General features: G+C 45.2%; 1 protein-coding gene across 4 annotated transcripts in view; it reads left to right on the forward strand.

Annotated features, from left to right (window-relative positions):
* The window catches only part of MARK1 (microtubule affinity regulating kinase 1), a 127,333-nt gene extending 112,699 nt beyond the window's left edge, over positions 1 to 14,634 (forward strand). Inside the window, exons 14-18 of one of the 4 annotated variants that reach the window (XM_066595095.1) lie at positions 678 to 778; positions 3,354 to 3,506; positions 5,057 to 5,308; positions 6,984 to 7,028; positions 10,972 to 14,634. In XM_066595095.1, coding sequence (XP_066451192.1) covers positions 678 to 778; positions 3,354 to 3,506; positions 5,057 to 5,308; positions 6,984 to 7,028; positions 10,972 to 11,326 — 906 coding nt within the window. In that variant the 3' untranslated portion in view covers positions 11,327 to 14,634. Of the gene's footprint in view, positions 1 to 677; positions 779 to 3,353; positions 3,507 to 5,053; positions 5,309 to 6,983; positions 7,029 to 10,971 lie in introns of all 4 variants that reach the window. The other 3 variants (XM_066595093.1, XM_066595096.1, XM_066595097.1) reach the window with 3 other exon arrangements.
* Positions 14,635 to 16,239: the final 1,605 nt, after the last annotated feature.

The following is a 16,239-nucleotide window of genomic DNA, read 5'->3' on the forward strand; positions in this document are numbered from 1 at the left end:
ATATCCATCTATCAACTATCTATCTCCTATCTATCTATCTATCTATCTATCTATCTATCTATCTATCTTTCTTTCTATCTATCTCTCTATGTGTCTATCTATCTATCGCATATCTATCTCTCTCTCTCTCATACATATCTATCTATCTCATATCTATCTATCTATCTCATATCTATCTCTCTCTCTCATATCTATCTCTCTCATATCTATTTCTCTCATATCTATCTCTCTCCTATCTATCTATCTCATATCTACCCATCTATCTCTCTCATATCTATCTATCTCATATCTATCTATCGATCTCATATCTATCTATCTATCTATCTCATATCTATCTATCTATCTATCTCTCTCATATCTATCTCTCTCATATCTCTCGCTCTCATATCTCTCTCTCTCTCTCATATCTATCTATCTATCTCATATCTATTTAATATTTATCTCTCTTATATCCATCTATCAACTATCTATCTCCTATCTATCTATCTATCTATCTATCTCTCTATGTGTCTATCTATATGATATCTATCTCTCTCCATCTAACAGTATGTAATAACGTAAGTTCTGACGTGACTCCTTTTCCCATACGGTCAGACACTCCTGTGTAGTTTTGCACCCTACCTCACGTCTCATGAGTCCTGCAGATCTTTTATTTGGGGTTTCTTGTCCTCTTACAGAATAGCCTGTTTCCCGGCAGCGGGATGACGAGAAGAAACACTTACGTTTGTGAACGCACTACTGATAGACTCAATGCTGTACAGAATGGGAAGGATAGCAGGTGAGTGGCCGTCAGAGACCTTCCAGCTCCGGGATCGCTATGAAACAGGAGGCTCAGGATGAACATTATGTAGGTCCCTTCCGGGTGGAGTAATGCCGCTGTCTAGTAAGACAAGTAAACATGATTATCATCAGGCAGCAGTGATGGCTTCGGGAGAGGCTCTGACAGTGAAGATCTCCCCGCTGGAGTAGTTTTCACATTCTTCCTGCATTTGAGCTGTCATATAGCGTCTGAAAATAGCAGCAATTATCCCGTTAGTCATAGATAATCATTAGGCCCCTACCAGCAATAATCACAGACTGATAGAATCCAAACACATGTCACTTATATGGCAGATGGGGGAAGTGACTACTGCTTTCATTTGAGAATATGATAGATAGATAGATAGATAAATAGATAGATAGATAGGAGATAGATAGATATGAGATGGATAGATAGATAGGAGATAGATAGATAGATAGATAGATAGATAGATAGATAGATAGATAGATAGATAGATAGATAGATTAGATATGAGATAGATAGATAGATGGATGGATGGATGGATAGATAGATAGATGGATAGGAGATAGATAGGAGATAGATAGATAGATAGATATGAGATAGAGAGATAGATAGAGAGATAGATAGGAGATAGATAGATAGATAGGAGATAGATATGAGATAGATGGATAGGAGATAGATAGATAGGAGATAGATAGATAGGAGATAGATAGATAGGAGATAGATAGGAGATAGATAGATAGATAGATAGATAGATAGATAGGAGATAGATAGATAGATAGGAGATAGATAGGAGATAGATAGGAGATAGATAGGAGATAGATAGGAGATAGATGGATAGGAGATAGATAGATAGATAGGAGATAGATAGGAGATAGATAGATAGGAGATAGATAGATAGGAGATAGATAGATAGGAGATAGATAGATAGGAGATAGATAGGAGATAGATAGATAGATAGATAGATAGATAGGAGATAGATAGATAGATAGGAGATAGATAGGAGATAGATAGGAGATAGATAGGAGATAGATAGGAGATAGATGGATAGGAGATAGATAGATAGATAGATAGGAGATAGATAGGAGATAGATAGATAGGAGATAGATAGATAGGAGATAGATAGATAGGAGATAGATAGATAGGAGATAGATAGATAGGAGATAGATAGATAGATAGATAGATAGGAGATAGATAGATAGGAGATAGATAGATAGGAGATAGATAGATAGATAGGAGATAGATAGGAGATAGATAGATAGATAGATAGATAGGAGATAGATAGGAGATAGATAGATAGATATGAGATAGATAGGAGATAGATAGATAGGAGATAGATAGATAGATAGGAGATAGATAGATAGATAGGAGATAGATAGAAGATAGATAGATAGATAGATAAATAGGAGATAGCTATGAGATAAATAAATAGATACGAGATAGATAGATGAATAGATAGATATGCGATGGATAGATAGATAGATATGAGATAGATAGATATGAGATAGATAGATAGAGAGAAATATAGAGAGAGAGATATGAGATAGATAGAGAGAGAGATATATATATAGAGAGAGAGATAGAGAGATAGATAGATAAATAGATATGATATAGATAGATATGAGATAGATGGATAGATATGAGATAGATGGATAGATATGAGATAGATGGATAGATATGAGATAGATGGATAGGAAATAGATAGATATGAGATAAATAGATAGATAGATATGAGATAGCTAGATAGATAGGAGATAGATAGATAGGAGATAGATAGATATGAGATAGATAGCTAGATAGATAGATAGACAGATAGATATGAGATAGATAGATATGAGATAGATAGATAGATATGAGATAGATAGATAGATATGAGATAGATAGATAGATAGATATGAGATAGATAGATAGATAGATAATAGATAGATAGATATGAGATAGATAGATAGATATGAGATAGATAGATATGAGATAGATAGATAGATAGATAATAGATAGATAGATAGATATGAGATAGATAGATATTAGATAGATAGATAGATAGATAGATGGATGGATACATACATGGATATGTAGGGCGTGCTCGTTCTTTCCCCAGTATGGTAACACCTACAATTTAACATATACATTTCCAGGAGGAATATCAGAGGGACAGTATAATGCAGAGTTGTAAGATAAAGATGCTGGAGATGTAATGCTAACGGCACTTTACTAGACCAGACGTGCCATGATGGCTGACGGGCGCAGATAGGGGCAGGGTGATCCTGGGGCGGGTACATCATGTACAGACCAGTTATCTGATGTAAACCCGCACCAAGTATGATGTTTCTGCTGCTTTCCATATTTCTGAAGCTCCTCTTCCAGCAGCCTAGCGAGGTTAGGTTTACGCTGCAGACCACTGTGGCGGAGCAGCGGGTTACGGTACCAAAAACCCTCATATTTTTCTTAAAGGAGCAGTCCTAGAATAAAGGGCAGTCCTAGAATAAAGGGCAGTCCTAGTACGCAGGGATTAGTCATATGTGATGTGAAGCGATGCGCACGGAGGGTAACGGGGCTTCTGATTGTCTTACAGCTTAACAGAGATGTCTGCGGGCAGCACATCCTCTAGCGGCTCCGCGGTCCCCTCCACGCGACCGCGGCACCAGAAGTCAATGTCAGCCTCAGGACATCCCATCAAAGTCACCTTACCTACTATCAAAGACGGTACAGAAGGCTTCCGGCCAAGGTATCTGCTTACATCCGTCGCACCGCGGGCTGAAAACCGGCCGCGCTCTGTAACCCCTTAGTGACCGCAGCGCTTTGGTTCGATGTGAATAGTCTGTGATCCTCTGGGCTCATCCCTTTTTTTTTTAATACCCCATAATCTGACGCACTCGTGTGAATGAGGCCCTAATGACCGCTACAACTTTTGTCGGTTTTGTTTTATTTTTTTTTGTATTTACTGGTTGATATAATTTTTGTATTTTTAGGTTATTCACGTAATTTTACGTTGTTTTTTGTGATTTATGCTTCATGTTTTTTATTTTTGTACCAAACACTGGGGCCGCTGCTTTTTTCAGCAGTATTAAGGATAGCTCATCAATCATTTTTACCCAAAATGACACCCTCTGTGGGGGACGGCTGCCTCGTTTCTTAAAGCTTCCCTCCAGTTTTGGGACAAAGTACTGCCCCGTGACAGGGGGGGGCGGATTATTACCTGCAGTTGTTTTTCTCTTCCTCTTGATTCGCCAGGGCCCTTTTTTTAGGCCGTCCAAGATGGCTGCAGCAATTTTCTGTCTAGCTAATGCACACGGTGTACGGCTCCCTGATTGGCCAGTGCTGATCACATGACCAGCCCTGGCCAATCAGACAACATGTATAGCGCATTAGAAGTCTAAGGTTATGTCCACACGGGGCGGATTTGCTGCAGATTTTTCATGCAGACGTTCCACACGGAAAAATCGCGGTATTTCCAGTAGCGGCAAAGTGAATGGGGTTTTAAAAAATCTCAATAAAATGCGCAGCCGGTCAGCTGTAGCACCAGGGTGTCAATGGGTTAATTAACACGAGTGATTCTTCACCCCCACCAATAGTGCGAGATCACAACATCCGAGCGCGGCCTGTTTTATGGGGGATTCTGGAACCAAATCGTCCATCATTTCCTACGAGAGCAAAAATAAAATGCGCATCGCACTTCCGTGTAAATGCCGTTTTCTCTCGTCACACGTGTGAAAATCCCAGATATACAAGCGTGACATCGCACTCACCCACGTATATACAGCTATAGATGGTCGGCCATCTTGGATGGCGAATCGGAGAGTCAGCAGGTAACGCAGCTCCTCCCACTTGTCCTGGGATAGGATCCGGTCCCGTAACCAGGGGGCCGCTTTAAGCTCCACAAACACATTATACTAAAGTTGCTGAAAATGGAGGATTTCACCCAGAACGCTCTTTTATTGGTTAAATGTAACAACCAATGATTCTGTCGGCCGACCGGCTGCTTGTGGTCGTCATCCGATAGTCGGACGGAGATCTTTTGTCTTTCCCAGAATGCTTTGTGGCTCGGTGTCATTTAACGCATGCGGCCCGTTAGAACGACGATAATGATCAATATGGACTAAAAAGGCGTACGGCTGGGTCTGCGAAAGTGATCGCTCCCCAAGTGATCAATGATCGCTCTCCAGCTGATCATTTAGCGACTTACCTCTGTCTGATGTGTATGGGGGGCTTTGGGTGCGTTCACACTTGGCTCTATCCACGCAGTTCTAATGGCTTTTGACCCGCTTGCCTCAGCAGTGCGAACCAGCGAGTACCGGCCACATCCCCCTCTGCTCACAGTATTAGTACAACCACCCCGGACCGGACTCGCTTCCCTCGCGGCAGCACCAGTCGGAGCACTTTCCACGGAGAGCAGCTCAGGGATCGTCGCACTGCTACATATAACGGACCACCGGCATCACCTGCCCACGAGACCACCCAGTTCTCCCACTCCAGGAGAGGAACGTCCACCGGGATCATCAGCAAGATTACCTCCAAGTTTGTACGAAGGTAAATAGCTAATAAGGGCGAATGGGTGACGTGTGAGTAGTCAGATGGGAGGCGGCCATGCCATGCTCTGAACTGTAGTGATGTCATAGTGATGTCATAATGAGGAACCTACTACATGAATATTGGTGTTAAATGGGCGCCCCTGGGTGATGTAAGCATGTCTTATACATTTAGGTGTAGTTGGAATTGCCATAGTAGAGTCTTGGATTGATAGACCGAAACAAACATAGCGGCTGGCATGCTCCTCGCTGGGGTGGACAGTAAGTTCCGACCACTCAGGACGGGTGTGTTCACTAAAGTGGCCTTATGGGTCTGAGGCCCTTGATGTATTTTCCAGCCCAACATATATCTGTATATGGATAGAACCCGGTCCTTTAACCGAACCTCTACACTGAACACAGTCCTATGGTTTACATACAGAAGCTGCATAAAAAGCAGAATGGTGAGCACAGCTCTGGAGTATAATACAGGATGTAACTCAGGAGCAGTACAGGATAAGTAATGTATGTACACAGTGACTCCAGCAGCAGAATAGTGAGTGCAGCTCTGGAGTATAATACAGGATGTAACTCAGGAGCAGTACAGGAAAGTAATGTATGTACACAGTGACTCCACCAGCAGAATAGTGAGTGCAGCTCTGGAGTATAATACAAGATGTAACTCAGGAGCAGTACAGGATAAGTAATGTATGTACACAGTGACTCCACCAGCAGAATAGTGAGTGCAGCTCTGGAGTATAATACAGGATGTAACTCAGGATCAGTACAGGATAAGTAATGTATGTACACAGTGACTCCACCAGCAGAATAGTGAGTGCAGCTCTGGAGTATAATACAGGATGTAACTCAGGGTCAGTACAGGATAAGTAATGTATGTACACAGTGACTCCACCAGCAGAATAGTGAGTGCAGCTCTGGAGTATAATACAGGATAGAACTCAGGATCAGTACAGGATAAGTAATGTATGTACACAGTGACTCCACCAGCAGCAGAATAGTGAGTGCAGCTCTGGAGTATAATACAGGATGTAACTCAGGATCACTACAGGATAAGTAATGTATGTATACAGTGACTCCACCAGCAGAATAGTGAGTGCAGCTCTGGAGTATAATATAGGATAACTAATGTATGTACACAGTGATCAACTCTGTATTCAGATGTTCTGTATATAAACTACTTGGATTCATGTTCAGATGTCGACAAAAGCATAAGGGGAAGAATGACGTAGAATCCCACATCATCTGTTAATTGGTATTCCTCTGAAAACCAGTCTGTTACATTTGCTAACTCCTATACAAACTGGCTTGTATTGGCCCTTTCCCTACGGAGGATTATCTGGTCCAGCCTGTGGAAAAGGTGCAGTTGGGTGTTTCCTTGTCTCCCATAGACGTTAGTGGCCATGCAAGTGCAGTCACTCTCCAGTAGAGCACCGTTGTCCCTCCTGCAGACTTTGGCATTCCCACTGGAACCCTATGGTACTTTGTGGGTGAAGCCCCTTTAAGAGTTTGCATTTGAGTTACCAGCAGAAGATTCCAGCTCCAGGCCCGGCTGCTTCCAAATTGCAATCCAAGACTCGTCTATTGCTGGCGGCGAGGGGCGCCGTTCTTCTGCACGTGTCGTCTGTGATACTTGTGTTTGGCTCATCATTGAATCTGAACCTTGACTTTGTTTTGAGGGATCCAAGTGAAGTTGAAGCGAGTGGCAGAACAGACACCTCAAGGTGAGGAGCTGTCATCTTTCCCTCCGCCTCTGGGCTGCTCTTCTGCAGCGTCCGTCTTGTCTTCCTATCTCTTCGCTCTGCGCATTCGCTGCCTTGAGAACGCGGCCGAGCTTATTGCTTCTTGTTTTAAATCTTTTTATCAGCTTTAAAGGTGCAATTCCCCCGGCGTCCTGCGGGCGCAGGAGCAGAATGACGTCTAGATCGCACTATGGTGCCGGACAGGATGTAAATACTGTGACCTGGGGAGGGGATTGAGGAATCCCCAAACAACCTGCAGTTTTAATTTTTTTTACTGAAGTTTTCCCCCACTTTCCTATTACCAGGTCCCCGGCATGATTCAGTAGCTGCACTGGATTCCATTGCACCGCACAACTACACAGCGGGGGCTACAGAGCTGTATACTATTACAGTCATAGAGGGTGCAATACTTATATATACGCCATGCAGTCATGTGGTTTGTATGATTGTATGCAGCAGGCCTGGCGCCCACTCCATACCCGGCGGGTGCTTACTGTTCTCAACAGGCAAAGACCGTGAACAAACTATCTCCAATTGCAACCGTTTAACTACTTAGTTGCATTGGTTAATCTTGACTACAACATCTAAGCAGCTACGTAAAGGGGAGACCCTTCAGCTCCCCGATAAGATGCCATCGCAGCCCAGGGCCTAGAGAAGGCTGCCATCTATAGATGCCTATTAAGCCCTGGTTGTGGCACGGCTTAATAGGCAACAAGTAAAAGTACTATATACTGCAATACTAAAGTATTGCGTTATATGGTACAAGTAAGTTTAAAAGAATGCTGGGAAAGTTTTAATACAATTTTTTTTTTAAATATTAAAGTTAAAAAAAACCTTTTCAAATTTTCACCATAAAAACTCTAAACAATTAAAAAACACGTAATTGGAAAAGCCGCGTCCGTAACTGTCTGAATTATTAAAATATCTCACACGGTGAACGTCACGAGAAAAAAAAACGCTGTAAAAAGGAAGAACAATGGCGCGGTTGACTCCTGCGTTTCACCCCGATTACATTTCCTTGTAGTTTTTCGGCACATTATATGTTACCATCAACGTTCGGCATACCTCCCGTCCCATGTGGCGATGGAGACGCTCCGGCGGGGGGGATTGCACCTTTACAGGAAACATTTGTGTTCTCTGCATAAAACTTCTGTCCATTTTATATTTAACCACCAATTCCTTCTCAGTCTGTTCTGTGCGGAGCGGCTCTTAAAGGGACAGCGATGCCCTAAAACAACTCCATGTCGGAACCAAAATATGAATGCACAAGTTGTTAGTGTTGTTTTTGGAAATGTTTCACCCGTTTTCCTTTCACTAAGTTGCCGATTACTCAGGAATTCTTACTAAAAAAAAGTGTTGAACGAAAAAATCTGGAGTTGTTTTTGGGCGCCGCGTCCCGCTTAACATGACGTATTGCAAGTGCATTCAGTATGACGTTACCGCTTGTGGTGGAGCCGCTGTTATGTATACCGTGTTTTGTACGAACGTTCAGTCTGTTATACAGAACGCCATTTTAAGGGACTCTAAAATTTACGCACAAATTTCCATAATATCATCCAATCCAAAGAGCAACCAATAAATCATGTGACGTCTAATATATGTGTTCCAGGAGGCATCCGCTGCGTCCTATACGGATACATAAGCTTAGGAAAGGGGTGGGGCTTCAGCTTATGTGTTTGTGGCTTGCTGCTGATCAGTTAAGCCCTGCCCCTTAGTTAAGCCCCACCCCCTTCAGGCAGCCAAAAGTTGGCCCTCTTCTCTCTCTGACAGACGGTTGTAGGTTGACAGGTAAGTGTTTGCTTTGTGTTTCATTCTAGGTTTAGCGCCCCTTTAAGACGCTGTTTGTAAACACTGTGCTTGATTGCGCCTCCAACGGGATCATGTCTATATGTTATAATGTATATCGTCTGTAGGTGCTGCTTCTGGAGACTCGGGTCTCCTCTCATCATCATAATCATCAGCCCGGCATTGTATTGTATTCCAAAGCTGCATTCACAATACTGCAGACCTCAGAGCTGAAATCTCCCAGCACTCCTTGCTGGCTCAATAGCTGCATGTGGTGTTTGACATTCTTAAAAGTGCATGTTCCCCGCTGCATGCCTCTTCATATATTAGGCGCCTCTCCACCCCTCTGTGCGCCAACGCTGATATCTGGCGTAGATTTCTGGTGTAATTGATGTCAGTTTCTGGAGTACATTATACATAAATCTGTCTGGGCGGCCCCGCCCCCTGCTGACAAGCCCCACCCCTGCTGACAAGCCCTGCCCCCTGCTGACAAGCCCTGCCCACTTTTCACAAAAGTCGTGAAGCTTGTGCAGAAAAGTTGCAAAAGTTTTGCACAAGCAGGCTGGACGTACAGCCCTTATTAAATGTCCCTGTAGATAAGCATTTCTTCTATAAGCGTCCCAGAGCTTCAGATCAGACTTGTCTCTGGCTGCGAGGCAGCTGGACGCTGCAGAACCTCTTTCCCCATTCTTCTGTCCGCTACAGGCTCTCTTGGGATGTGTTCACACAGGGATCTGCTTCGGATTTTTTCGCCTGTACACAAGTGGAAAATATTCCTGGCCACGCCCCTTATTTCTACCGCAGGCCGCCCGCATGTGGATTCAGTCCTTGTCAATGGGCAAAATCCGCGGGTGGCTTTCTACAGCAGATTCTGCGCGGATCCGCACGAGGTGACGTTGCGCTACTTTAATTTCCCACAATGCCAATTAGAAATTTACAGCTGAAGAATCCGTGTTGTGAAGACGGCAACGCAGATTTCCTTCCAAGTGATTGGGACGCGTGTCGTACGTGGACTTTAGCGCAAATTCTGCTTCAGAATCTATCCCAGCGTGTGAACATAGCCAATCTCGGATTCCGCAAACAAATGATTCGCGGTGATACGCAGTACAATCACATTAGGAGGTCGGCGTAATCCACACGTGGAAAATAGAATGCAGCGTGTTGTATGTTACCGTGGATATCCGCCACATTGAGTCCATTGTTCTCTATGGTCGCAAACATACCCGCAGCCCATACCCGCAGCAACTACATTGTATACGGGCAGCGGGTACCCGAGACGGGAAACAAACAAAAAGGTGTACTGTGCATGACTGCCTGCGTGCGTAAACGGTCATGCGCAGTACAATAACGCAAATGTACGCAGGGTCATGGCTACAGATGGGAAGGCCTGGAAAAAAATGGAAAAATGGGGAAAAAACTTTTTTTCAGTTTTTTTCCAAAGCCATTTTTTTCTGGAAAAATTGAGTAAAAAAGTCTGTAGAAAATGTGTTTTTCCGAAGATAAATAACACATCTGTGACACGGGATGCAAAATATGTAACATATAAAATCAGAAAAAGAACAGTTTTTTCCCCAATTTTTCACTTTTTCCCCCAGTCCTTCCCATCTCTAGTCACGGCCAGCCCACAGTTGAAATGTGCTGCAGTTGGCCTGCCGCCGATTCTGCATACAGCCGTGTGAGCCCGAACTAAAGCGGGGTTCACATATGTCCAGTGATCCAGAGGGAGTGCGAAGACACCCTGTAGGGGATCACCAAATGCACACCCTGCCTCCGGCCCCTCCCCCATGCTCCATAGGCTCGGCACAACCACATTGGATCACCGGATTTATGTAAATGAGCTATAAGCCTCATGCTTCATCAAGGCCAACCTCCGGTCTGGGGAATCAGGTTCCCCTCCTGTTTTCCGTCTATCCGTCTTTACATTAGTGTCATGTCATATTGCCTCTTCCTTATCTGTAGCCCGGTGGATCACGTCCAACCACAGGGGTCCGTGGCCCCTAAACTCTGCAGCTAGGTTAGAGTTTGCATGAGCGCTGCAGAAGTTTGCAGGAGAGTTTTACGACTTCCAGAGTAGCTTCCGTCGCTGTGATACATATATTTAGCAGCTGCATGATGTGATTGTACGCCTTTCTTTCCTCAGGAGCACCTCCGGGGAGCCAAGGGAGAGCCAAAAAGAAGACTCAAAAGACTCCAAGCCCCGATCTCTGCGCTTCACCTGGAGCATGAAGACCACTAGTTCCATGGACCCCAGTGACATGATGAGGGAGATCCGCAAGGTCTTGGATGCCAACAACTGCGATTACGAGCAGAAGGAGCGCTTCCTGCTGTTCTGCGTGCACGGGGACGCCCAGCAGGACAGTCTGGTACAGTGGGAGATGGAGGTGTGTAAACTGCCCCGACTGTCCCTCAACGGGGTGCGGTTCAAGAGAATATCCGGGACCTCCATCGCCTTCAAGAACATTGCGTCCAAGATTGCGAACGAACTTAAACTGTGAATATCTCGGTTCGGGGGAGAATGTTTTCGACACAACAACATCCAACATCTGAATGTACTGCTGGAAACTCCGCTGCCAGGCAGCAGAATTGGGCTTCTCCACCAGTAACGGGCATTACCGTCTCTTGGCTGGCACGCACGCCTTCCCCCCTTACATTATAGATGATGCCCTTACTGCAATAAGTTAATACAGAATTCTCTAATCAGTTGTACATTTTGAAATTCCGTATCCCTTCGACCATAAATGCGCGGCTTGTACAGCGAATCCGAGAGAACGTTTCACCGCTCGGTCTCATGTGGATAGAATTGTAAAATAGACAATTGATTGCTTTCCGAAAAAGCAGATCTTGTATAGCCGGGTTTAGTTTTCTGTACAGACGTCTCCGTTCAGTGTTTGGTTCAGATAACCACGTTCTTCCTCATTGTTTCCGATCAGACGATCTTTCCTTTTTTTTTAATCATTTTAAATTTTTGACATTTTTTGTTTTTCATAAAACTTTATTATCATCTAAACCCCAATAACAGAGAAAACGCAGGTTTATCCCCATGACTGCAAGATGTCCAGACGAGTCATTGACTCAAGAACCAGATGATTATCCAGTAGCGCTGTCTAGTTTTTTGGCAGTGACCCCCATCGGGCAATGGGATGACCCCCAAAGATGTGTACAGTATACCAGACGGCAGTGTTCAGGGAGAGACCATTATGATGACAGTGTTAAGAGAAATTTTATGGAAAACCCAATCAAGATGATCGGCTCCTTCCTTGGGCTCTAGAACGGAGGTCGTTCCGTCCGGCCCTCGAGGGCCTAATGCTGCTCTGCTTCATATGGTGGGGAGTTAGGGGTACAGCTTGTTCCCCCTTTCCCCACATGATGTGTTACATTCACTTCCGTTACTGCTAAGAATCCTTAGAAAGGAGTTATTAATTTATTCTGCCCCTTGGTAGTTTTTGGAAGCGTCCTTGGGCAACAGGTCAACAATGGCCGGTCTTTAAGAGTTACAAGGGTCCTTTTACAGCGAGTGATTTGCTCTTGTAGGTGAGTGCCAATCCATGAGATCAGCGCTCGTCTGGCCAACCTTGACACGGGCTGATCGATCGCTCATGCCATTTTTCTCACATGGGGAAATGTGCAGCCGACGATGATTGCCGAAAAGATGGGATTCGCCGATGAACGAGTGTTTGCTTGTGCGTCGGCCGATTGAGCGCAGCTTTATATGGGCCAACACTTGAGCAAAGGAGCATCCTCGTTGGCCCATGTGAAAGGGCCTTTAGTGTAAGGAAGCTATATATCATAAAATGCAACTCCCATGATCCTCTGGGGCTAGGGCACAATATATTGGTGAGTTTGGTACACAGCCGGTAGACTGGGGAAATATAAACATCCGGTAGGCTCTTTGTCGCTTTGCTATAATTGTTTGTGCTAAAACCTCAAGACCAAGATGCCCCCTAGTGGTCCGGTGGTGACTGCATGAGCGGGGTATCACGACTACGAGTAGGAATATTACCATATAATCTGTCGGGTGTGCAGTTTACACATCGTAGAGATCTCTAATGTGAGTTATTGCAAGTTTCATTCGGCTGCTTTAGGGGGGGTGCTGTGCAGAAGTCTAACTGTGATGGCCCCAGTGGCCCCCATCGTCATGTTGGTCCCAGGATACCAGTATACCATGTTCTCTGAGTCCATTGCATATCTGACCATTGGGAAGTTCCAGCAGTGACCACAGTTGGGTTTTGGGCCCAAAGTTTTTGCACTTTGGCCCCTGTGGATCATAATGAATGAAACTTTCCTCTGGTGAATAGTAGGACACACTGGAGCCTGAACCTGAGCCGCCATCCCGATAACAGGACGCGCTTTCCGGAAATGCAAAGCAAAGATTTTTTGGTTTTTTTTGACCCACCGTCGCCCGTATGGACCATGTGATCAAATCTTCTAAAATGTCAGGCAGTGCACCACAGAGAGAAAGAAGGTGACCATCAATCGATACCATCATTAAAAGGGGTATTCCCAGCAAAGCAAGTTGTTGTTTATCACAGGGGGGAAACATGCTAATTGGTGGGAGTTCGATTGCTGGGACGCCCAAGAATGCAGCCCCGGCATGTCCCAAATCAGGAGCCTAGCTAGGGGGGCAGGCGAGGCATGTACCCCAGGTGCAGTTAAGACTGGGGGGGAGCAGTTTAACCCTTTTACACTTATTTGGAACAGAACTGGTTCTGCCGGGGCAGGACATTACAGTTTTGGACTAACTGAGCTTGTTCTACTTCTAACGGCTGTCGCTCCAGTTGATCCGTGCTACCAATAGGGATTTGGTATAGTTAGAAAGCCAGGATCCTTGCCTTTAAAATGACACCAAATGCAGGTCTATAGCGCTTGTAGAATCGGAGCTACAGCCGTTTGAAGTGTGGTTGACATGTCTGGTGCAGAGTGGGGTCGGGGGGCTTCCTGTACCCGATGGTGGGGGGTGCAACACTCATTCTTTACCCCCAGTGACTGAAAGCCTAGCTACGTACCTGCCCAAAGCGCAGCGGAAATGACGCACGCTCACCTTTGCTCTGTTCATTTGCGTTGGACCGATGGAGATAGCGGAGACCTTTAACTTGGCTACCTCTTGCAGCCACACTGAAGTGATGGAGCAGCGGTGCATTAGTGCGTCCTCTGCTGGTGGCACTTTGGAACATGCTGGGGCTGTACTTTTAGGATCAGTGAATCTTGGGGTCTTGTGGATCGGGGATAACTCACTTTGCTGGTAATTCCACTTTAGAGGGGTTTTCCAAGAAGGCACTACTGCTGACCTATCCTCATGATAGGTCAAAAGTTAATGGAATGGGGTTGCCACTCTGGACCTCGGCCAATCAACTATAGTTGCCACTCGGGACCTTGGCCAATCAGCACCGCTACACACGAAAGGTACGGAGCTGAAGCTGTTACTACCAACCCCGGATCTGTAACCGCTTCTGCTCCGTGCCTTTTGTGAGTAGTTGATCGGCCGAGGTCCCGAGTAGCGGACTCCAGCTGACCAACTACTGATGACCTATCCTGAGGCTCCGTCATCAATAATATTTTTCTGGAAAACCCCTTTAAGTCTCTGTTCACATCTTGTTTTTTGCCATCTGAGATTAAGGTCCGGATGGAAACCTCCCGCTGTATCGGTACACGGCCGCCGTTGACGCGGCATGTTTTTCTAAAACGCCAGTCTGTAATTGGACACAGCAGACTATATGTATATACACGGTAGGGGGGTTCACACGGCGCATTTGAAGGGGCTGAAAAAATCCACGTCAAAATTTGCCTAAATAAACCGTACAAAACACTCCTCTGGTTTTAGGCTCACTTTTTGCATTTGACGGTATTTGATGCATATTTTGAAGTCCCATTGGTTTCTATGGCAAAATCTGACGCGGAAAACAAAAAAGAAGGGACCTGTCAATAGTCTTCTTTTATCCATATTTTAAATACACACCATGAAGACCGGGACTAGAACAATACGCTGTATGAACATCCCCTAAAAAATAATGGCAGCCGGCTATGGACGTGTTCACCGCATACGTCGGGAGCTTTTCCAAAGCGGGTGCTGACCATAAGGACCGCGAGATGTGAACAGAGTCTAACTGCGCGGTCTGACACGGACGGAGATCTGCGAACATTCAGAAATGTATACCAAAAAGTTCCAGTATTTTTGTGGACTTTATAAATAAAGTTGATTGAAATGAGCAATTCAGGTGCTCACAGTTCGGCCTACATGGTCCCCAAGAGTTCTAAAGATCCCTATGGATCCATCTATGATGGAGGCTCCTTTAAGAGGGGTTGTGCCAAGATGGACAGTTATTGCCCATCTGACTGCTGGGACCCCCACAATTACCAGAACAGGGGTCCTGTTGCGCTTTGGCGACGCATGCGCACTGCTGCTCCATTCGTTTCCAGTTCTTGTACTTTGTTATCTCCGGTAGTCCCATGGAAATGAATGGAGCCGCTATGAGCATGCTCATCAAAGACCTTCAGGGCTGCCGCTCTCAGGGGTCAGACCCCCACGATCCGATGGTTATTCCTGATTCTGTTGGATGGGTCGTATGAAGCGCTATTCGTGATGTCAAGACAACAGAAACCCTGACAGATCCCAAACCAATGGGTCTATCAGGCGCTATTTGGATCCATTGCACGACCGATCCGGCACAGCGATCCGGCACAGCGATCCGGCTTCTATTGTTTTTGATGCATAATTTACGTGGATTTTCCACTGCACCAACTCCAGCATGCCTGAACGTACCCAAACAGGGAACCCAAGGACGCACGCCCACCAACCCGGGCCACTACACAATATATGGAGCTGTCTGCTTCTAGATGTGAGACAACCCCTTTAAGGTGCCATTTTCGGTCCCCTGACCATTTTGGTAAGGGTGATTAATTTTTCTCATCTGTTATCTCTGCTTCTCCTGATAGGCCTGCAAATATTGCAAAGTTCCGTCTTCAGGTGTAACAATGCGTAGATTTTGCCCTGCAATCGATTTTGCGGCTGAAGCCGTAATGTAATTATAAAATTATCCAAGAATCTACTCGTCCGTGCGTCGCGATCGACCGGTCGTAGAACCGTGCTACAGCAGAAGAGTGTGTGGCTCAGTCTTAGTGAATGGGTGCAGTTATTGCATGACGACTAATATTGGGCATGGTTGCACACGAGGGATTGCTGCGTGGCCCAAGTCCTAGGACATCCGGACACCAACCATAGTAGAGACCTCTCTCGACCCTTGACCCCTCCCGGTAATTTACCGCTGCACAGGATGATTCAACGTTCCCAATTTTTAATTTTTTTAAAATAAAGTTTCTTGTAGTCGGCGGATCCTGCCACGATCGATCTAATGTCTACGATTTGGGGGAATGTCAGCTTGGGGCCATATTGAGGATTTTTGATCCGGCCTCT

Source organism: Eleutherodactylus coqui, chromosome 3, assembly GCF_035609145.1.
Source record: "Eleutherodactylus coqui strain aEleCoq1 chromosome 3, aEleCoq1.hap1, whole genome shotgun sequence".
NCBI lineage: Eukaryota > Metazoa > Chordata > Amphibia > Anura > Eleutherodactylidae > Eleutherodactylus > Eleutherodactylus coqui.